The sequence below is a fragment of the Oncorhynchus masou genome, chromosome 12 (genome assembly GCF_036934945.1).
Source record: "Oncorhynchus masou masou isolate Uvic2021 chromosome 12, UVic_Omas_1.1, whole genome shotgun sequence".
Classification (NCBI taxonomy): domain Eukaryota; kingdom Metazoa; phylum Chordata; class Actinopteri; order Salmoniformes; family Salmonidae; genus Oncorhynchus; species Oncorhynchus masou.
Genome location: NC_088223.1, coordinates 22,604,680 through 22,628,496, shown reverse-complemented (window position 1 = coordinate 22,628,496; position 23,817 = coordinate 22,604,680). Strand labels below are relative to the sequence as shown.

The following is a 23,817-nucleotide window of genomic DNA, read 5'->3' as shown; positions in this document are numbered from 1 at the left end:
ACCACCCCAGACCATGACGGACCCTCCACCTCCAAATCGATTCCATTCCAGAGTACAGGCCTCGTGTAGCGCTCATTCCTTCAATGATAAATGCAAATCCAACCATCACCCCTGGTGAGACATAACCACGACTCGTCAGTGAAGAGCACTTTTTGTCAGTCCTGTCTGGACCAGCGACGGTGGGTTTGTGCCCATAGGCGATGTTGTTGCCGTTGATGTCTGGTGAGGACCTGCCGTACAACAGGTCTACAAGAACTCAGTCCAGCCTCTCTCAGCCTATTGCGGACAGTCTGAGTACTGATGAAGAGATTGTGCGTTCCTGGTGTAACTCGGGCAGTTGTTGTTGCCATCCTGTACCTGTCCCGCAGGTGTGATGTTCGGATGTACCGATCCTGTGCAGGTGTTGTTACACGTAGTCTGCCACTGCGAGGACAATCAGCTGTCCATCCTGTCTCCCTGTTGCACTGTCTTAGGCGTCTCACAGTACGGACATTGCAATTTATTGCCCTGGATGTCCTCATGCCTCCTTGTAGCATGCCTAAGGCACGTTCACGCAGATGAGCAGGGACCCTGGGCACCTTTTTTTGGTGTTTTCAAGAGTCAGTAGAAAGGCCTCTTTAGTGTCCATAACTGTGACCTTAATTGCCTACCGACTGTTAGCTGTTAGTGTCTTAATGACCGTTCCACAGGTGCATGTTCATTAATTGTTTATGGTTCATTGAACAAGCATGGGAAACAGTGTTTAAACCCTTTGTAATGAAGATCTGTGAAGTTGTTTGGATTTTGCAAATTATCTTTGAAAGAGTTTACATCTGCCCTTTATACAAACATACATGCTTGCACCATATATTCTGGGTTCTTTAAGGATGCAGCAGACATGATATCTTTCATATCTGTGGAACAGTCTTAGTATATTTCTGCTTCATCATGTATGACTTGGTTTATGGACAACAAAGAATCTTGGCAAGACTTACAACCCCCCCCTGTTCCTCATCTCTGGGATGGCTGCCATGTTCCAGCAGGTAAAGGTGGAGTGATGGCAGTGTCCCTGAGCAAAGCATTACAAATATATGGGTACAGCCACCAGCCACCTTACCTTTCCCGCTCCTGAAGATTATAGACTGACTGACGAGCAAAAAGCAAGCATCTGTTGTTTAACAACAAGCCTGTCTGAACTAGCTGAAGATATGTCTGGCAGCACACTATGACTATTGATTGCCGTTGAAGGTAGTTGTCTCCCGGATCTTTCATGCAGAACCATGATGGTACAGGCAACAGTTTATGAATGAGGCATTGGACTCTCAATCACGAGCCGGAGCCATAGAACAATAATTAACTTCCTCCCATGATGCACCACTGGCCCTGGGTCGCAACGTGGATCATTTAAAGAGTGGAAAAGTAATTCGTTATCGTCACTGAAACTTCACAGGACAACGATGACAAGAGTAGAATATTTGCAAACAGTGAATATGAGGACATGTATGAGAATATGAGGAAGAAAAGTTTAGTTTAATTTTGGCATAAGATAACTGACAATGCATGAGAAGGATTAGACAAAGGCATTTATCACTCTTTCCGCTAAACTAGTTGTCTGCCTAATTGTCAGTAGAATGGACTTGATACAGCAACAGCACCTCTCTTTGGGCTGGTAGATTACTACAGGCTTCATAAATACCACCGAAATGAACTTGTCGTGAATGATGGGTCGGGATCCTGTGATCAAAGGAGTGTTGAAAATTTGTTTTTTAGCGAATATATTCAGTACCAGATGAAACTTTGGACATACCTGCTCATTCAAGGTTTTTTCTAAATTTTTACTATTTTCTACATTTTAGAATTATAGTGAGGACATCAAAACAATGAAATAACATATATGGAATCATGTAGTAACCAAAAAAGTGTTAAACAAATCAAAATATATTTTATATTTCAGATTCAAAGTAGCCACGTTTTGCCTTGATGACAGCTTTGCACACTCTCGGCATTCTGAAGCTAACCAGAAGCTAGCCAGAAGCTAACCAGAAGCTAGCCAGTTTACTGGCTAACGTTAGTATTCAGCTAGCCACAGTGTATGGTCATCAGCTATCCTTTAGCTCAAAAAGCTATCGGCAGTTTTGTACAACGCTACTCAGACCAGAACATACCGGACCTATTTTTCTCTCCATATCCCCGGATTTCAACCGCAAGCTCTGGACATTTACACCTGGATCTCGCAGCTAGCTAGCTGCTATCCGTGTGACTATTGACTTACGTCGATCCCCCGGCGCAAACATCAATTATCCCGGAGCTAGCCAGCTGAAGAGTTCCATCAGCCACTCCTGTGCTACAATCACCTTATAACCCGTTTTACTGCCGATGCGGAGATTCACCGGGCCTTCACGACTGGACTACCGACGTTATCTGCCCGAGGGAATTATCCAACTGGCCCCTCCGTCGCGACGTTACCTTGAACGCCCATCTGCGGCCCGCTAATCGCTAGCTGTCTATCTGAATAGGCTGCTATCTGAATAGGTCAAATCAAATCAAATTCATTTTTTTCAAATGTATTTTTATCAAATGTATTTATATAGCCCTTTGTACATCAGCTGATATCTCAAAGTGCTGTACAGAAACCCAGCATAAAACCCCAAACAGCAAGCAATGCAGGTGTAGAAGCACGGTGGCTAGGAAAAACTCCCTAGAAAGGTCAAAACCTAGGTCTATCGGACAATTTTTTCTTGGGTCACTATAACCATATCTATTTTGCCAATTGTATTGATCCCCTCTACCACACTGAACCCCACTAATTTACAGACGGAAACGCATGAGGTGGCTAAAAACAGACCTCCATTCTATGCTAGCTTGCTACCGATGGCACGGCTAGCTGTCAGAATCACCGTTACCCCAACCAACATCACTACTCACTGGACCCTTATGATCACTCAACTAAGCATGCCTCTCCTTAATGTCAATATGCCTTGTCCATTGCTGTTCTGGTTAGTGTTTATTGGCTTATTTCACTTTACAGCCTCTAGCCCTGCTCATTATACATTATCCAACCTTTCAGTTCCACCACCCACACATGCGATGACATCACTTGGTTTCAATTATGTTGCTCGAGACAATATCTCTCGAATCATCACTCAATACCTAGGTTTACCTCCACTGTATTGATATCCTAACATACCTTTGTCTGTACATTATACCTTGAAGCTATTTTATCACCCCCAGAAACCTCATTTTCCTCTCTGTTCCGGACATTCTAGACGACCAATTCTCATAGTGTTTAGCCGTACCCTTATCCTACTCCCCCTCTGTTCCTCTGGGGATGTAGAGGTGAATCCAGGCCCTGCAGTGCCGAGCTCCACTCCTATTCCCCAGGCGCTCTCTTTTTATGACTTCTGTAACTGTAATAGCCTTGGATTCATGCATGTTAACATTAGAAGCCTCCCTCCTAAGTTTGTTTTATTCACTGCTTTAGCACACTCTACCAACCCGGATATTCTAGCCGTGTCTAAATCCTGGCTTAGGAAGACCACCAAAAATTCTGCCGCGGTCATCCTCCTCTTCAAAGGGGGAGACACTCTAGACCCAAACTGCTACAGACCTATATCTATCCTACCCTGAATCTCTAAGGTCTTCGAAAGCCAAGTTAACAAACAGATTACTGACCATTTTGAATCACATCGTACCTTCTCCGCTATGCAATCTGGTTTCCGAGCTGGTCATGGGTGCACCTCAGCCACGCTCAAGGTCCTTAACGATATCATAACCGCCATCGATAAGAGACATTACTGTGCAGCTGTATTCATCGACCTGGCCAAGGCTTTCGACTCTGTCAATCACCACACTTTTATTGGCAGACTCAACAGCCTTGGTTTCTCAAATGATTGCCTCGCCTGGTTCACCAACTACTTCTCTGATAGAGTTCAGCGTGTCAAATTGGAGGGCCTGTTGTCTCTATGGGGGTGCCACAGGGTTCAATTCTCGGGCCGACTCTCTTCTCTGTATACATCAATGATGTCGCTCTTGCTGCTGGTGATTCTCTAATCCACCTCTAGTCCACCGCAGACGACACCATTCTGTATACTTCTGGCCCTTCTTTGGACACTGTGTTAACTAACCTCCAGACGAGCTTCAATGCCATACAACTCTCCTTCCGTGGCCTCCAACTGCTCTTAAATGCAAATAAAACTAAATGCATGCTATTCAACCGATCATTGCCTGCACCTGCCTGCCCGTCCAGCATCACTACTCTGGACGACTCCGACTTAGAATACGTGGATAACTATTTAGTGTTTAATTGCCGTATTGTAATTACTTCACCACCATGGCCTATTTATTGCCTTAACTACCTTATTTGACCCTATTTGCACTCACTGTATATAGACTTTGTTTTATTTTTCTACTGTATTATTGACTGTATGTTTTGTTCATTCCATGTGTAACTCTGTGTTGTTGTATGTATCGAACTGCTATGCTTTATCTTGGCCAGGTCGCAGTTGCAAATGAGAACTTGTTCTAAACTAGCTTACCTGGTTAAATAAAGGTGGAGAAAAAAATATATATATATATGTATACATACATACAGGAGGAGAGGTGGATTTTAAATGTATTGGCTGGGAAGAGGTTTGGTCGAAGGAGGAAGAAGACAGACAGGCAAGGTGATCATACAGAACATGGGTACTGCGTAATATTCTCTGAGATGGATGTGATGTCTGTCTTTGTTTCTGGAACACCAGTATAGAGCTGTTTTCCCTCACTAACACAGGCATAATGAGTGCTGCATAAGGGGAACATACCATGCTGTAACATAAGATAAAATGTGTCCATGTGAGGATATCCACTGTTTTAGTTTGTTATTGTAAGGTCATTTTGCATGCCATGGGCAGCTGTATTGGTTTTTCATTTCAAGTCAATCATCTTTTTCATAGGAATCCAGTTTGCTAGGTACTCTATAAAGTACTTCAATGGTCTACAGACTCCTGACAGGCCATATGGTACCATGCTGAGAGTGTTTCAGAAATTGGTGGAATCGCTTGTTGCCCAAACTGTTAGGTTTCTTGTTTGTATAGGAAAACAAACATTTCTTGGTCGATGTTCTCAGACGTTGATTGATTACTTCCATTGCCCCATGAAGCAGGGTAAAAGTGCATTGAAACAAATGCAGTATTTTGCTTTTGTGCTGTTACTAACAATAATAGAAGCTCATCCTGCCGGTGAGCTGTCTATTCTGAGGATGTTGATGACATCACAAGATGCTGATGACAAAGGTCACTTTCATTTCTGTGCACTGTCTGGAGTCCGAGGTGTCAAGATTAGTTACAATTACCCTAATTATATCCCTTTTTAATGGTGGCTACCATGGTAACATTTGTGTATTCTATGTCAGAGCCTACTATGGACATTGTTTTCCTCTTTTATTAACGTTTCTACAGATGCAACTGATTCATGAAACATCCTTACATAATGGCTGTGAATGACACATTTGTCAGGAATTTATTTTCATGAAAAAACGTACTTGCTGTATGTCTGACAATCTTTTGATTTATCCACTTGAGAGGTTCTCATTCTATTTCTCATCTACAGCATGGGGCAAACACGAAGGAATACAACTAAGCTGAATTCACTTCTGGGAGACAATTGAATTTGTAACTCAGCCACGTCACCTTGGGATTAATTGATTGAGGGTTCTTCAGCAGAACTTTAAAAAATGTGTCGTAATAAATGGAAAAGTCTGTCAAGCATCAGCAGAGCACCTGCAGGCAACCTTTTATTCCAGCATTTATGTGTTTATAATACAGTAAATAGTGGATGAATTTCAGTTGTATTGGAAATCTCTTCACTCTCCACTTATTTTCTCTAAAATGAATTGTCAGATTTCTCACACCTCCCTGGTTTTGTGTGTAATAGTGTAGTTTGGCTGTATTTCCGATTTTGTATATTTTCTTCATGTCCCAGTAAATTAATTAGGTATTGTGTTTTGGAATGTCCTGTGCAGTATGTGTTTATTACTCATACTCAAAGGTTTATTTTGCCTATTAATACATTCTGTCATTCTGGTGTTGGCTCCAGAACACAGTAGGGGACCAGATTTCTGATTTTGCACATTTGAATGACGGTCAAACCAAGAGTCATTGCGATAGGAGGGTGTATGCTATTGAACCTGATCTGAAATCAGCATCACCTTTAGGAAGACCAAGCCCCCCTGTGGCAGTCTTTATATTGAATCAATACAATACTTTCACTGCAAGAAATGACCTCCTTGTATAGTTGGTTGTATTGTGTTAGATATCTATATAGAAGAAGAAGAAAAAAACTGGTAGCTTTGGTCAAACCGGCCAAACATTCCAATGGGTAGTAGGAAAGATTGGCATGAGACCATCATCTAGCAGGGGTTTGAATTTTTAAACACTGTCAAAATCTCTGAACAACTTTATCGTTGCCCAAATAGTTTTAATCAATCCCCTAAATCTTGGTAGCTTCCCTAAATCTGATTATGTAATAAGATTGCCAGGGTGGTCAGCCAAACGCCTTTAAGTATTTGTTTACAGTGCAAGGATACATCATTGAAATGTATATTGTCGGGTCTGAGAATAGTGATGAATTATGATCCTGGGTGAAAGCATTGTGAGGTCATTAGCTGCTTTTAGAAAGTCAATGTATTATCCTCTGTGCCAAGTTGCCTTCCTGTTTCTCAAGTCTGATAGCCAATGGAATGGAGGTGCTGGTTCAAACCCGAACTCAGTGTTAATTTCAAGAGGGACCAGCAGCAACAGGGATGTCTGGGTAGAGCAAGGGGAGAGCCCAAATTTTATTAGCATTGGAGAGGATAGTTCTCACACGGGGTACCATTTATGTAGGGATTGTCCTATTTGTAAGGATGTTTTATAATAAGAAATTCTTCACTTATGAATGAGTCATGTGTTTCAATACATTGCTACAGCATTATACACTTTGCCTCAGGTACCAAACAGCCACACCTCACAGACTAGGGATGTAAAACCATTTTTAAAAATGTAATCAAGTTAATCGCAGGATCTGCAGTGATTAATTGCAAATTCTGAATTTGCTCAAATTAAGCTGTAATTTAAGATTTTTAATTTAAAAAAAATGGATTTGGTCTAAAGTAACAGTTATAAAAAGTGGGTAATTGAGAATGCACGCTATCTTTAACCTCCATGTCAACTTGTTTTTACATTGTTGTTTTTTTAGCAGTATATATTATGTTATATTAAGTTCACTTGAGTTAACTGATTAACTATGACGGCCCTATATGTACAGTAATGTAATCATTCAAATTAAAGTCTTGCTTAACTGCAACAATTTTGTATTGTTGCTGAAGGGTTTAGATATGTACTGTATTGGAAACACTGAAATGGTACTCTGTTATTCCTGTCTATTTGTAAAGAAAAGCTAGGCCCTGGTTGAGTAATGTTTTCCCCTTTTTCTCTCAGATCCATTAATGTTGTTCTGTGACTGGAAGGATTGTATTATGGCTTGCAAATGAGGCCTCTGGCAGCCATTTACTGCAGCGGAGGATATCATTTGGATAAATAAAATCTCAGCCTCCGAAAAACGCATCCCCTTATTGTGTCATTCGATTTGTTTTGACCACAGTGTTTTAGATTTTAGAGGAGCATTACAGCAAATGACTGTTGTGTTTGGTTGTGGTTCTTGGGCAAAAGGTATGACCCACTACACACGGAGCCCAGACTGCATTTTGGACAGCTCCATGTCGACCCTGCATGCAGCGATGAAACAGATGAAATATAGTTCCCAGAATCCAATGGGGTGGAGAGGCCTTGACTCGCTGTATCAAAGTGTGAAGAGGCAGTCAGTGCATCAGGAGAGGAGTGGGAGAGAGGGAGGGGAACGAGGGAGGAGGGGAGTGGTGCGGAGGAGGAAGGTGGAGGGCTCTGCCACAGAAGGAGTGCCCATGGAGAACACTGATTACTTACTTTCAAAACATCAGTTTGATGGAGAGACGCGCGCCGCTTCCCAGCGGCCTCCCATCCGTCTCTGAGGCCTGGGTGGTGATTGATGAGGCATCTGCCAGAGTCGTACACTGCCTGCCTGGAGCCCAGAGCTGATGCAGAGGCCAGCCCTGCTTCTCTGTTTCTCCCCTCCCTGTGTGTGTGTCTTTTTCTGTGACTGTGTGTGTGTGTGTATGTGTGTGTGTGTGTGTGTGTGTGTGTGTGTGTGTGTGTGTGTGTGTGTGTGTGTGTGTGTGTGTGTGTTTATGTGTTTAGAGGGGATGACATCATCCCTTGTGAGAGGCTAAGGGAGACATAAGTCTTTAGCACATTAATTTAATCCAGTGTCTTGACTTTTCTATGTGTGTGTGTTTCAAGTTTCAAATGTAATTAGTCGTAGGTACGGGACACGGCACACACAGTCCAACGAAATGCTTACTTCCAGGTTTCTTCTCGACAATGCAACAACAATAAGAAGTAATGAAATATCAGAATACTAACATAGTGTGCGTGTGTGCCTGAGTGATGCCCTTTCAGCCAGCACTGCAGGGGTGCTAAAGTTAATATTAGAATTGCATTCAGAATGCTTGAGTACTTTGATGACAAATTGGCAACATTGTTGCTACGTAGCCCCCTTAAAAGTCTCACCACTGTTGCCTCTTCTTGTCACTATCAATTCATACTGGGTTATTTCTGAGACCTTGAACGGCTTTCAGAACCCAGAAAGACAGGAAATTCATTGTAAATGCCTCAGTGAATAGTCCCACACTGTTGCTGTGGGGGCAGTGGCCCCCTCTTCTCTCCTCTTCTTTCCTCTCTCTTTCCTCTCTCTTTCTGCTCTCCCTTCCTCTCTCTCATACTCTCTGTTCTCCCCTTTCCTTTCTCTCTCTCTCTCTCTCTCTCTCTCTCTCTCTCTCTCTCTCTCTTTCTTTTTTCTCTCTCTCTCTCTCTCACTCTCTCTCTCTTCTCTTCACCTCTCTCTCTCTTTTTCTTTCTCTCTCTCTCTCTCTCTCTCATCATCTCTCGCTCTCTCTCTCTCTTTCTTTCTTCTCTCTCTCTCTCTCTCTCTCTCTCTCTCTCTCTCTCTCTCTCTCTCCTCTCTTCACCTCTCTCGATCTTCTCTCATGCAGCCAATGTTTATGTCATTTATATTTCCGCAAATGAAGGGGAGACGGAGAAAATGCCACAGCTTTGAGACTGGCATGTGTAATCAATTACCTCCTGAGTCCCATTTGGGACGTCACGGTCTCTGCACCATGGGCCCCAGCCTATACTACAGTACAATCAACACACTACCTTCTTTATCACAGAAAGTTAAAGAAAAGAGGACTGACTGACGGCGTAGTTGGTGGTGGAGAGGAATTACGGAAAAACCACATAAATTTCAGATGTAATCACGTGATGTAATTCCAAAAACATGTTTTCATGATATTATACAAAGTTAATGTGATAACGTGACAACATGTAAAGCAACGTGTTAAGTGTTCCAAAAACACATTCACATGATTTCACATGTGAAATGTCATGTAAAATCATGTACTGATCCACATGTGAAATGGGTAGGCCTCAGACATGGTGTGGTCTGTTCACATCTCCTCATCTCCATGACACACTCTAGGCCTTTGAATAATCATGACAATTAATCTGACAGGGACAAGAATGAAAATACCCCTGAATAACACAGAGTAGAGTAGTGTAGTGTACTGGGATTTATGTGTTCACAGCTGTAGCACTTAATTGAATGACATGAAGTGGCCGTTTTGGGCTAGTTCACCAACCACTGGTATGAATCACAATGAACACATTATTAAGTGCCCAACCATGATTCACTCATAGGGTACCACTTCCAGCATGATCTTTATGTACCAAGTAGACATACTACTGGTGTTAAAGGGATAGTTCACCCAAATTACAACATGGCAAGGTTAACAAAACCAAAGCATAGAATGCATTCTGTCTTTGTTCATAAACTAATATGTAATTTTGAAGTTTAGGTGAACTATCCCTTTAAACCTATATGCAGTAAACCATACTTATCCCTGCTCCATTCACTGACATCATGGTTGTTTACCACTCCCTGTGTTTACAGACACCTTGGCATGAGATATGTTGATTAAATTACACTTATCCATATAAAACTTTGCTTTGCCTTTTACAGTGATTTAGGAGAAGGTAGGGATAGGGGAAGGGGGAGGGTGGAGGGGCGGTGATGAGGGTGTGTGTGTGTGTGTGTGTGTGTGTGTGTGTGTGATAGCACTGTCGATCTGCTAGAATTACAGTACCAGTCAAAAGTTTGGACACACCTACTCATTCAAGGGTTTTTCTTTATATTTACTATTTTCTACATTGTCGAATAATAGTGAAGACATTGGAACTATGAAATAACACATATGGAATCATGTAGTAACCAAAAAAGAGTTAAACAAATGAGGTAGTCAACAGGAATGCTTTTCCAACAGTCTTGAAGGAGTTCCTACATGTACTGAGCACTTACTGGCTGATTTTCCTTCACTCTTGTGTCCAACTCATCCCAAACCATCTCAACTGGGTTGAGGTCAGCTGATTGTGGAGGTCAGGTCATCTGATGCAGCACTGCATCACTCTCCTTCTTGGTCAAATAGCCCTTACACAGCCTGGAGGTGTGTGTTGTGTCATTGTCCTGTTGAAAAACAAATGATAATCCCACTAAGAGCAAACCAGATGGGATGGTGTATCGCTGCAGAACGCTTTGGTAGCCATGCTGGTTAAGTGTGCCTTGAATTCCAAATAAATCACTGACAGTGTCACCAGCAAAGCACTCCCACACCGTCACACCTCCTCCTCCTTGATGCTTCACGTTGGGAACCACACATGCAGAGATCATCCGTTCACGTACTCTGATTCTCACAAAGGCACGGCAGTTGGAAACAAAAATCTCAAATTTGGACTCATCAGACCAAATGACAGATTTCCACTGGTCGTGTTTCTTGGCCCAAGCAAGTCTCTTCTTATTGGTGTCTTTTAGTAGTGGTTTCTTTGCAGCAATTCGACCATGACAGTTGATGTTTAGATGTGTCTGTTACTTGAACTCTGTGAAGCATTTACTTGGGTTGCATACTGAGGTACAGTTAAATGCCGATGTATCCTCTGCAGCAGAGGTAACTCTGGGTCTTCCTTTCCCATGGCGGTCCTCATGAGAGCCAGTTTCATCATAGTGCTTGATGGTTTTTGCAACTGCACTTAAAGAAACTTTCAGTTCTTAAAATGTTCCACACTGACTGACCTTCATGTCTTAAAGTAATGATGGACTGTTGTTTCTCTTTGCTTACTTGAACTGTTCTTGCCATAATATGGACTTGGTCTTTTCCCAAATAGGGTTATCTTCTGTATATAAACCCTGCTTTGTCACAAATCAACTGATTGGCTCCAATGCGAAGGAAAGAAATTCCACAAATTAATATTGAAATGCATTCGAGGTTACTACCTCATGAAGCTGGTTGAGAGAATGCCAAGAGTATGAAACCTGTCATCGAGGCATAGGGTAGCCAATTTTGAAGAAACTCAAATATTTGTCACTTTTTTGGTAACTACATGATTCCAATTGTGTTAATTCATAGTGTTTTTGACTGGTCCAACGCCGAATGTAATTCTAATTTAATTAAAATGTATATTATTGGATGGGAAACGGCACTGGGACGCTAACTGTCACGCTGGCATGAATGATTTGGGAGACAGGCGCAGGAAGGCGTAATACGTTTTTTTTTATTATACCCCAAATTACGGCGTGCTGTGTAACCAAACAAACAAGTAAATAAAATACAGGGTTGAAACCCAACCGGCCCGGGGGTGGCGGTGGCGGCGGCGGCGGCAGACGGGCCATTTGTGACTGCTGAAGTTGCGTTGTCGGATGGACCCGAGGTGGCGACGTAGGACAACTCAGTTGCAGCTGACGAAATTACAGCGGGCCGCAGACGTCAGAATGCATAGTAGGGTTTTTTATTACGCCCCAAATTACGGTGTGCCGTGCAAGGACATGGGGACGAAGACCAAACAAACAAGTACCCAAACAAAAGAGCGAGGAGTACCTCGAATAAATACACTCGCGCACAATGATTAACACATGGGACGAGGCCCGTGATCATATGCGCAATCCACCAGGCGTATGAAAGCCCAAACCACACAGCACAGGTACTCACACGCACAATTTGACATAGTAACAATAAATCGACAGCACCATGGTGAACAAAGGGCACATATATACAAATACTAATCAGTGGGAATAGGGGCCAGGTGTGCGCAAAGAAAGTTCCAGGGGGATCCGTGACACTAACGCTCCACGCGGCCAGTGATCTTCTCTCACATAAACTGGGGTTGCCTCTTGCTCTACTAATGTACTAATGTACTAATTTACTGCTAATGTACTGTAGGTGCTAGATCAAGTAGACGACAGTTCCTCCACAGATGACTTCTATCACAAACGCTTGTACATTTTTAAGGCTTGCCATCCATAAATGCTTTATTATGAAATGGTTTTACACATGCAGAGCACCACACCTTCTGCACACTGCTATCGTTTTGGGACCTCTGTGTAGTTCTATACATTGGGCCTGTTCCTAACATTTTCCCACCTGCATACTGTACATGTTCTGTATAATCCAAATTAGGATGTGGTCTATACCAGGGTTGGGATCAATTCTGTTTAAATTCCAGTCTATTCATAAAGTAAACCAAATTGCATTTCCAATTTCAAATGTTCCTCATTGAAAAGCGAATTAGCATTGGAGGGGCTCTGAGCCGGAGGGGTCTGATAATCTCTGCCTCTGTTTCAGTGTGGGAAATGCAGAAGACTTTAGATTGATAATGGTAATGATATGGCACAGCTCCAGCTTGTGGCGGCCAGTCAGCCTTGATTCATGTGACCGTGTCCTTTAATGACACATCCCGTCAGTCATCAATAAAGGCCGGAGGATGTGGGGGTTGTGAGGAATAGGGGGGCGAGAGAGGTCTGTGTATGACCTCTGTGCTCTGTTCCTCCTCCTCCTCCGTACTGCACAGTCACGTGGACAAATCACCTGCACACTTCAGAGGCAGGCTACTCGTCTTCCAGACGTGTGTTGTGGGCGAGGACCAGATACACTTTGTACTCTTTATGCATATTAAGGTATACGAGTGTGACATTTTTAATGGGTGGATATACACTGCCTTCAGAAACTATTCACACCCCTTGACTTTCCCCCCCCCCAAAAAAAAAACGTTGTACAGCCAGATTTTAAAAAGGATTATATTAAATTGAGATTTTTCTTCAACTTTCATATTACAAAGTATTTTGTGTAGATCGCAATCGAGAGTCGATTGACACAAATATGTACGTTTAAACTAGAGATATCTGTTTTTTTTTACATTGGATTTGTCTCAATCCACCGCATCCTCCGATATCGCACCTCCATATTTACGGCGAAAGGTGGCAGAGCTAGAGCCCCCCCCCCCCCCTCAACGGCTTAGACTTTTATTAATGACCAAATCCATTTCAATCACACTTTGTAACACAACAACATGTGGTAAAAGTCGAGGGGTGTGAATGCTTTCTGAAGGCACTGTAGCTATCCCTCTAGGACTTTATGCGTATTGTCTTTATACACTTAGTTTATGCTTTGTATACTCTCCATAAGTTTATACATCTGACCAGGGGGATGTACAGTACCTATCAGTGTGTGACTAATAGAGTATAGTTGAGGGTTCTCTTTGTAGTGTTCTCACCAGGGGGACAGGACTAGCAGTGTCACCCTGCTACTGCTGCTACCATCCGACTCTTACCCTATGAACATTATTTTGAGTTGTATGTCCTAATGTCATTGAGTTATGAATAGTAAGCAGCATTAATGTACATTTACTTGACTTTGGATTTTGAAATGTGTCAATGTTTATGTAGGTCTGCTGACTTACAGTCTGCAAGTTGCAAGTTTTCGTAAATGTTTTTACTTATGTAGCTACAATGTCTGAACACTGTTCAAAACAACAACAACAAAAAAGCGTTCTCTTTTTTGATTGACCGACACATTTATAGACACTAGTGTTGTAACTTGCTGACTTTGAGTGTGCAGTAAAAAGCCTAATGATTATCTCCTCTTTTTTCCTCAGGTTATCTGGGATGAATGTCCCTTCTCCTATTGTCAGCAACAAGAACTGGCTGAGGCTACATTTTGTAACCGACAGTAACCATCGATATCGGGGCTTTAGCGCCCATTATCAAGGTAAGCCTCTGTTTCAATCACCGCAAAGACGCTTAGGAAGGAGTTTCCTGACCACCTAAAAACAGAACAAACTTGTAAGAGGAGAGGAGGTCCATTTAAATAAGAGTGTAATCCCTGTAAAGCCCTGAGAGACTCAAGAAATAGCGCTCTGAAAGTGAGAAGAATCCGACACCTCTTCACTCTGTCGTCCTCAATGAGTTTTCTTCTTTTTGTCATAGTATTGTGATCTTAGATTTGCTGTTTGCTTTTCTTTTAATGTTCATTTTTTTTGTTTCAGTCTAAGTCTTTCTATCATCCTGCCTTCTAACTGTTTATAATTACAACTAGAAGAGACAGATATTTATTTTTTAATGTCAAACGTAAATTCTCCAAGAAATTTTTCGGGCAATCAGCGCTTTCGTTTTTCACTTTTAATTAGAAATGCTTCTCTGTAGCAATGCCAATCATGCACAGCACAGCAGTCAATTAAAAACATGATTTTGTTGTATTTCAAACTAATCAATAGATCAACAACAAATCACTTTTTCTCCTCTTTTTTAAATAGCTGTCTCTTTTATTTTATCATGTTCCAAAGATTCTAATTAAAACAAACCTAAGCTACTGTTTAACAGATCATCCAGAATCATATACCCACTTCTGCATTGCTGTGTGTTATGTTTGTGGAGTTATTCTGACATGCATTTACCATAAACCAAATCTTTCAAAATGTCCTCCACACTAATTAAATGTTATAATATTGGGGGACATGGTTGAAATATGAAATATGTTTGCCTGCTCTTACAGTTTGGGATATTACTTTGGATAAAAAATGATCACCCCTTCCGAACCACCTTATAGGGTACGATGATGTGCTGCATTTCCCAGAGAGGTGTTAGATACAGCTGCAGGTTATATCTCCAGCAGGGTTAGGCTCAATTCAAATTGAAATCAGTCAATTCACGAAGTGATTTGAATTTAAAATCCAGAAAAGTAAAAACGTTTGACATCAATAGCTTCTACTTTTCTGTTTATTGACAAAGCATTGGAAATATATGCCCTTTTTTCAATAATTTAATTGGAATTTCAGTTTACTTCCTGAATTGACTGCCTTCCATTTGAATTGAGCCATACCCTGCTCTCCAGGGACATTGGGGGTGAAAGGTTAATGAATGTACTCTTCTCCTCTGATTGGAGGTCAGTGTTAGTGAGGACAGTGACAGATCACCTCCTTGTCTCACCACAACTAATGCTTACTAGTCACTCCTTTTTAGCTCATCAGCTGCATTAAAGCTACATTCTGCGATTCTAAAATTGAATTAAACCTTACATTTTGGGTTATGATAGAGTATGAGTATGAGTGTGCTTAAGTCATGAAACACTTCTACTGTAAGTCATATCCTTTAATAGTAGAGAAGCATGGTTTAAGACCAATAGAAAGAGATGGACATCTGCAGTCAGAGAAGAGCTCAGAGCATCTGAAAAGGTTTATTTCTGTCCTTGACACCTCTCCAGAGGACAATGTTATAGGTCAAGCGCTTTTCACATCCTCTGAAAGGGCAGTGTCTGTATGTACAGAGCCCAAAGAAAGAAGAGGGGATGAATAAATGATTTGCTCATAATTTACTAATCTTTGTAAATAGTTAGGGAACCATTTTGCTAATACCCTACTAATGAGCTTTTAATTGGACATTGCTATATAAAGTGTCACACCCCAAGGACTTTTATTAAACACAACTTGTATTTATTATCGATATTCTCAAAGAAAAAGGACTGTAGAATGTAATTTATTTTGTGGCTTAGTGCCAAGAACAGCAGTGGATTTAAATGGTCTTTAAAATGGACAAACTTCCCATCAAACAGACTCCCTTCAACTAAAATACACAATATTTGAGAAGTTCAGCACATTTATGACACTTGATGGAGGTGAAAAGCCAGGCAAGATTGGTTTGTGCCCTTCACAAGAAGATAGAGATTTTATCTTAATGTCTGCTGTTGATGCTGCCGAGGGATGAATTGCCCCTTGAGAACGGCCCTGTGTGCGACTTCTTATTGAGACTTTACAGGTATACACCACCTGGTGAGCCACAAGCAGCCCAGCTTCAAAACAGCAGCTGCAAAGTGCCGTAGGACACCAAAACCACCCCAAAATCCAATTTACCCACCTGCTCTGTCTGACAGAAATGCCATCAGAAAAAGCACGTTCCCATCTCTGATTGAACCACAGTTATTGACATTAGCCAGCTGTTGCTCTCGCTCTCAATTCAACTCATCTCTCATAGGAAGTCAGTCAGTGGCTGTCGAATTGAAGCTGTTATTGGCTATGCTGCTGCGGCTCTTCTCAAGACAGCCACTGATAAGTAATGAAATTGAAGCTGCAACGTCTCAACGTAATCAAAGTTTGACAGGGAATTTGAACCCAGGCAATGTACTTAACTATTGTATTTGTATGCGGGCAGCCTAGCTGCTGTTCAGCACTATTATTGAAAAGGAATTAACATACAGATTTAACTACCTGATGTGGATGCAGATATCTACTGTCGTTGCTCTGTATGTTATACACATAGGGGGGCCCTTATAATGCAATTTTACCCATGATCTGGCACAGCATGGTCCTTTTCAGACAACTTTGAGGAACTAACAGTCAACAATTAGTACCAAACATTATCCTTCAGGGTTCTTTCTATCTTTTCTTCCCTAGCATTAAAATCTTCCAAATGCCCCTCTTATATCATACTGAATCGCACAGACCTCTGTCACAGGTCAGACAATTTCTCCACTCCTCTAAGCAGTCCAGTCAGAAATAGGACTTCATGCTAATTCATGACCAGAAGACTGGTGTCGCAGATTATCTCTTCCCCTGGAGCTACTGCCATCTTTGATAAGACCACCTGTGCTCCTCTATCATTAGACTGCAGGCCTGTGCAGAGTATTGTAAATTAGGATTTACCATTGTACATGGGGAAATAATTAATTTGGCAGGTATTCACTTTTTTCCTGTCAGATGTGATCCTTCAACCATGGGCCTATATCATAATGACATTACTATTAGCATGTTAGCTTCTACAGCATCAGGCTCCTTATTAGGTACCCAGTATTCCAGACACCAATTTTGTTTTCTTTGAACCTTGTACATTGTCTTTTTAAATTCTGCCAAGTGAGATTTTAAATAATCTTCTTTTAACAATCAGATCTGCATTTGACCTTAAAGCAAGGTGCAAACATACTGTAGATATTGTCTTGAGAGAAGAGACAGTCACATGAACAAGCAAATCATTGAATCAATAGTAAAGTTGATTCCAAACACTTTGTAGGGGAAATTATATGTAGGGTCCCAAGTATATATATACTGTTAAAAGCTAAATTCATATTGAACTGCACTGCCACAAAGCAGCAAAAGGTGTATCAGCATCCCTTAACCATTACAGTGTCAAATGTTCAGGAATTTGGAGTGGAAAGCCCTTCCCAAAAACTCCACATTAATATTTCAGGCTGTACTTTATGCATAAACCGCTCGGGACAGACATGTATATGTAACTCTAGCTATATAATTTATTGTAGTTATCTTTCCTTTCTGTGACGACTAAGCAGTGAGCAAGACCGGCGTGTCAGGTGCCGCGATCTAATTATGAAAACAAATTACACCATAAAATCAGTCATTTAGTATGCAATCACTTTAGCTCTACATTGGTATGGTTCCCAATTAAGCAGCCAAAGGCAGTTTAATTAAGCAATAAGGCCAGAGGGGGTGTGGTGTATTGCCAATATACCAGGGCTAAGGGCAGTTCTTAAACACGACCCAACACTGAGTTTTTGGGCCACTTAATACCTGGACACTGAACCTGCGAATGATAGTATACGGTGGAATATGAAACAGACTTGAGACACTTTTATAAAGACTTGCCAAGACTTTAAAGACACAACCTCTAATTTCAAGTTCTGAAAGGTCCAATGCAGCTGTTTTTATCTCGATGTCAAATCATTTCTGGGTAACAATTAGGTCCCTCACAGTGATTGTTTTAGCAAAGAGCAATTTCTCAAGCAAGAATTTTGCTAGGACTGTCTGTTAGTGGGGGAAACCAAAAACAATTTGTTATTGGCAGAAAGGTTTGGAACTCTCATTGGTCTATTAAAACATGTACCTTCTTATGATGTCACCAGGCAGGCCAAACTCCATCCCACCAAAACAGGCAGGCATTTCAGGTAGTCTTTCCAAACAGCTCTTACACTAAAAGGGCATTATCATAATTTTCACAATTTTACAGTATTATTCCAACCTCAGAGTGTGGAAATACTGTACCAGTCAAAAGTTTGGAGACACCGACTCATTCAAGGGTTTTTCTTTATTTTTTACTATTTTCTACGTTGTAGAATAATAGTGAAGACATCAACAGTATAAAATAACACATATGGAATCATGTAGGAACCAAAAAAGTGTGTCACGCCTACTCCCGCTCTTCCCCTCTGGCGTTTGAGGGCGCCAGGCTGCCCTGCATTATGCACTCCTTCCACCATCGTTTACGCACACCTGCCTTCCCTCTTCACGCGCTTCAGCAATATTGGACTCACTTGGACTCACTCAGTCACCTGTTTATTACCTCCCCTATATTTGTCAGTACCCTGCTCTGTTCCCCACTGCTGCATTGTTTGTCATATGTCCATGTTACCCATGTGTTGACGCTGTTCCTGTCTTGTTCTATATCTGTTCCCTAATAAATGTCTGACTCCCCATACCTGCTTCTCCTGTCCGGTGTCGGTCATTACAGAATGCTGCAGCCATCACACGGAGCATTGGGGAGTACTGGCGATCCTGTTGGTGGTGACGTCGGTCCTCGGTTGCCGCCGATGGAACCGGGTGTGCCTAGCCAGCTTGTCGGGCTTCCACGCCCTAGCTGCCTCCAGAGATTTCCTTGCCCCGGTTGGCTCGGAAGGTGCCCATCCCACCACAGGCCTCAGCCGGATCGTCAGGTCTTGTTCACCCAGCCATCCCATGAGCTTTCTTGTTTTGTTGGTGACGTTGGGCTTGGATTCCACCACCGATGGAACTGGGGGTGCCTAAGCCAGCTCGTCGAGCTTCCACGTCCTAGTTGGCTCGAGAGGTTTCCTTGCCTCGGTTGGATCGGCGGGTTCCCAACCCACGTCACGCTCCACCGGATCATCGGGGTTTCACGCCATAGCGGGATCGACAGGCGTTCATGCCTCTGCAGGATCGTCAGGTTCCTATGCCTCAACCGGCTCACCAGGCTCTGCCGGTTCGTGGGGAGTTTAACCCCAACCGGCTTGCCCAGCACCCATGTCTCTGCCAGCTCTCCTAGGTGAGATGCCGGGTGGCGCACCTAGATGGGGGGGGGTACTGTCACGTCTCCTCCTGCTCTTTCCCCCTGGCGCTCGAGGGCACCAGGCTGCCCTGCATTACGCACTCCTGCCACCATCATTACGCACACCTGCCTTCCCTCGTCACGCTCTTCAGCGATATTGGACTCACTTGGACTCACTTGGACTCACTCAATCACTTGTTTATTACCTCCCCTATATTTGTCAGTTCCCTGCTCTGTTCCCCACTGATGCATTGTTTGTCATATGTCCATGTTACCCGTGTGTTGACGCTGTTCCCGTCGTGTTCTATATCTGTTCCCTACTAAATGTCTGACTCCCCATACCTGCTTCTCCTGTCCAGCGTTGGTCGTTACAAAGTGTTAAACTAATCAAAATACATTTTATATTTGAGATTTTTCAAAGTAGCCATACTTTGCCTTGATGACAGCTTTTGTACACTCGTGGCATTTTCTCAACCAGCTTCCCCTGGGATGTTTTTCCAACAGGCTTGAAGGACTTCCCACATATGCTGAGCACTTGTTGGCTGCTTTTCCTACAATCTGCTGTCCAACTCATCCCAAACCATCTCAATTGGGTTGAGGTCAGCTGATTGTGGAGGCCAGGTCATCTGATGCAGCACTCCATCACTCTCCTTCTTGGTCAAATAGCCCTTACATAGCCTGGAGGTGTGTTTTGGGTCATTGTCTTGTTGAAAAAAAATTACAGTCCCACTAAGCGCAAACCAGATGGGATGGCATATTGTTGCAGAATGCTGTGGTAGACATGCTGGTTAAGTGTGCCTTGAATTCAAAATAAATCACAGACAGTGTCACCAGCAAAGCACCCCACACCATCACACCACCTCTTCCATGCTTCATGGTGGGAACCACACATGTGGAGCTCATCCGTTTACCTATGCGTCTCACAAAGACATGGCGGCTGGAACCAAAAATCTCAAATTCTACCATTTAGGCCTGATTTACGCGTTCTCCTCTGAACAGTTTATGTTGAGATGTGTCTGTTACTTGAACTCGAGATAACTTTGTGGCAGTCCTCATGAGAGACAGTTTTATCATAGCGCGTGATAGTTTTTGCGACTGCACCTGAAGAAACTTTCAAAGTTCTTGAAATGTTCCGTGTTGATTGACCTTCATCTCTCAAAGTAATGATGGACTGTTGTTTCTCTTTGCTTATTTGAGCTGTTCTTGCCATAAAATGGACTTGGTCTTTCAAATAGGGCTATATTCTATATTCTGTATACCATATGTGTTATTTCATAGTTTTGATAAAACCCTGGAATGAGTAGGTGTCCAAACTTGTGACTTGTACTGTATATATAAAACTCAGAAAATATAATTTTTTTGACTGTACTGGGCATCATGTTTACAATGATTCCAATTACTTTGGAAAACATTCCAAACAGCAACGTTTTTATAAACGAGGGAAGTTGCCAGCACCTCTTTCAAAATGGTAATTGTCACAGAAGCTGATGTCACACTGTGTGCTCACCATTTATAATGCTGCTCTTTGCATTAACTTTAATCATAAATACACCCAGGAGAGAAATGTATTTCAATGGTGCCATTAGGTTTAGTATGGCTCTCATCTGAACTCATAGCACTCATAAAATGTGTCTTTGAGAACAAGGTCATCCTAAGGTGTGTGAGGTTGGCCCATGCGGTAAGATTTTAACAGTGAGGAGCCAAGACAATGAGAGCAGATTTTTATGCCCATGGTGAAGCTTTTATTTGGAAGTGAGGAACAATCCTGGCGACTGAACAAATATTTACAACCAAAATAACAAACAGGCTGATGAACAAAAAGATAGTCCTAATAAACTTATCTGGGTTAACTCATAGTTTAGAGTACTCTAGAGAAAACCCCAGGCTTCAACTATGCCTGAAAATCCAGCAGCATGCCAACCCATTACCCATCTCTGTCTCACAAAAAATAAAAAGACTTGAGTTTAAATAGCACTTCCCATAATGCATCTGACCAATGAGAGACAGCCATATCATGACGTCAATTAACTTTCAAAGGCACACATTACAATATACACATGTTCTGTTAACGAAAATATATGTATTATCATACACACACAATTCAATAAAGGTGCTTACCCCACATAGATACAATTAATAGATGGGTTTCTCAAATCATTAACTGTTTGCAGGGTTTGGTTAACCATATAAGATATATTGTATCTTTAGATCAAGTGACTGAGGACACAGGACAATCGTCACATCTTGGAATGGACATTGGCTGATGTACTGAACTGCAATAGAGCTGTTGTCTCAAACCGCATTTAAAAAAAATGTACTTAACCTTTATTTACCTAGGCAATTCAGTTAAGAAAAAATTATTATTTACAAGTAGTGCTATTTTTTGCACCCACGGCGAAAATAAGCCACCCCACGAAACACAGGGCGCACACTAAACAAATGCCCCAAACATGGGGACTCAAACAGTCAGGTGAAAAACCTGCGAACGAAACACGTCAACATCGAACGTGCTCAGAGCAACACAAAACCCGCACAAAGAGCAGGCGGGCCTACTGGCTAACATAGCCCGACTAATCAGCCTACACACAAAACAGGTAAAACCAATAAACAGAAAGGGGAAAAAGGATCCGTGACAGCTAGTAGGCTGGTGACAACGGCCGCCGAGCCCCACCCGAACAGGAAGGGGATGCATCTTCGGTAGGAGTTGTGACAGTACCCCACCCCCCTTACGCGCAACTCTCGCAGCGCGCCGACAGCTGCCTGGAAGGCGAGGCGCAGGGCGATCCGGATGGAGACGATGGAAATCCCTCAACAGTGACGGGTCCAAGATGTCCCCCACCAGTACCCAGCACCTCTCCTCCGGGCCTTACCCCTCCCAGTCCACGAGGTACTGCAGGCCTCTCACCTCAGTCCAGAATGGCACCTATAGTGTACGCCGGGGACCCCTCGATGTCCACAGGGGGCGGAGGGACCTCCGGCACCTCACTGTCTTGCAGGGGACCAGCTACCACTGGCCTGAGGAGAGACACATGAAACAAGGGGTTAATGTGAAAATAGAAAGGGACTATAACACACCTCGTTTATCTTCCTCAGGACTTTGAAGGGCCCCACACACTGCGGCCCCAGCTTCCGGCAGGGCAAGCGGAGGGATAGGTTTCGGGTCGAAAGCCAGACCCTGTCCCCCGGTACAAACACGGGGGCCTCACTGCGGTGGCGGTCAGCACTCCTCTTCTGCCGTCTACTGGCTTGCTTGAGGGATTCCTGGACGGCTCTCCACGTCTCCTTGGAGCGCTGCACCCACTCAGACGTGGGTAAATAGTGCCTCTGCAGTCTGTAGGGCTGTAGGGAGACCGGACAACAGGAGGAGACGGCAGGACTTAGAAAACCGATCCACAACAACCAGGACCGTAGTGTTCCCCTGAGACAGGGGGAGATCGGGCAGTATATCCACTGACAGGTGAGACCATGGCCGTTGTGGAACGGGGAGGGACTGTAACTTCCCTCTAGGAAGGTGTCTAGGAGCCTTAGTCTGGGCGCACACCGAACAGGAAGAGACATAGAACCTAACATCCTTAGCCAAGGTGGGCCACCAGTTCTTCCCCCTGAGACCCCGCACTGTCCTCGCCACACCAGGATGCCCCGAAGAGGGTAGTGTGTGAGCCCCACCGAATCAATTGATCACGAACACCAAGCGGAACGTACTTGCGACCTGTCGGACACTGAGGCGGCACAGGTTCCACCCGTAACGCCCGCTCGATGTCCGAGTCCACTTCCCATACCACCGGTGCCACCAGCCTAGAGGCTGGAAGGATGGGAGTAGGATCGATGGGCCGTTCCTCCGTGTCATAGAGACAGGACAGTGCGTCGGCCTTCGTGTTCAGGGAGCCTGGTCTATAATTAATGGTGAACCTGAATTGGGTGAAGAACATGGCCCACATTGACTGACGCGGATTCAGTCTCCTACCTGCCCAGATATACTCCAGATTCTGGTGGTCGGTCCAGATGAGAAAAGGGTGCCTCGCCCCCTCAAGCCAGTGTCTCCACACCTGCAGGGCCCTTACCACCGCTAACCACTCCCGGTCCCCCACATCATAGTTACGCTCCGACAGACTGAGCTTCCTCCAAAAGGAAGCGCAGGGGCGGAGTTTCGGTGGCATACCAGAGTGCTGTGATAGCATGGCACCCACCCCAGCCTTGGACGTGTCCACCTCCACTATGAAAGCTAAAGAGGGGTCCGGGTGCTCCAACACGGGTGCATCGGTGAACAGCGCCTTCAACCTGTTAAAGGCTCTGTCAGCCTCTGCCGACCACCGCAAACGCACCGGCCCCCCCTTCGGC

General features: G+C 43.4%; 1 protein-coding gene across 1 annotated transcript in view; it reads left to right on the top strand.

Moving 5' to 3' along the window:
• LOC135549277 (CUB and sushi domain-containing protein 3-like) overlaps positions 1–19,476 on the top strand; it is a 302,916-nt gene extending 283,440 nt beyond the window's left edge. Inside the window, exons 6-8 of the mRNA XM_064979296.1 lie at positions 14,073–14,185; positions 18,928–19,124; positions 19,339–19,476. Of these exons, the coding sequence (XP_064835368.1) occupies positions 14,073–14,185; positions 18,928–19,124; positions 19,339–19,476 (448 nt within the window). The remainder of the gene's footprint in view (positions 1–14,072; positions 14,186–18,927; positions 19,125–19,338) is intronic.
• The last annotated feature ends 4,341 nt before the right edge of the window (positions 19,477–23,817 follow it).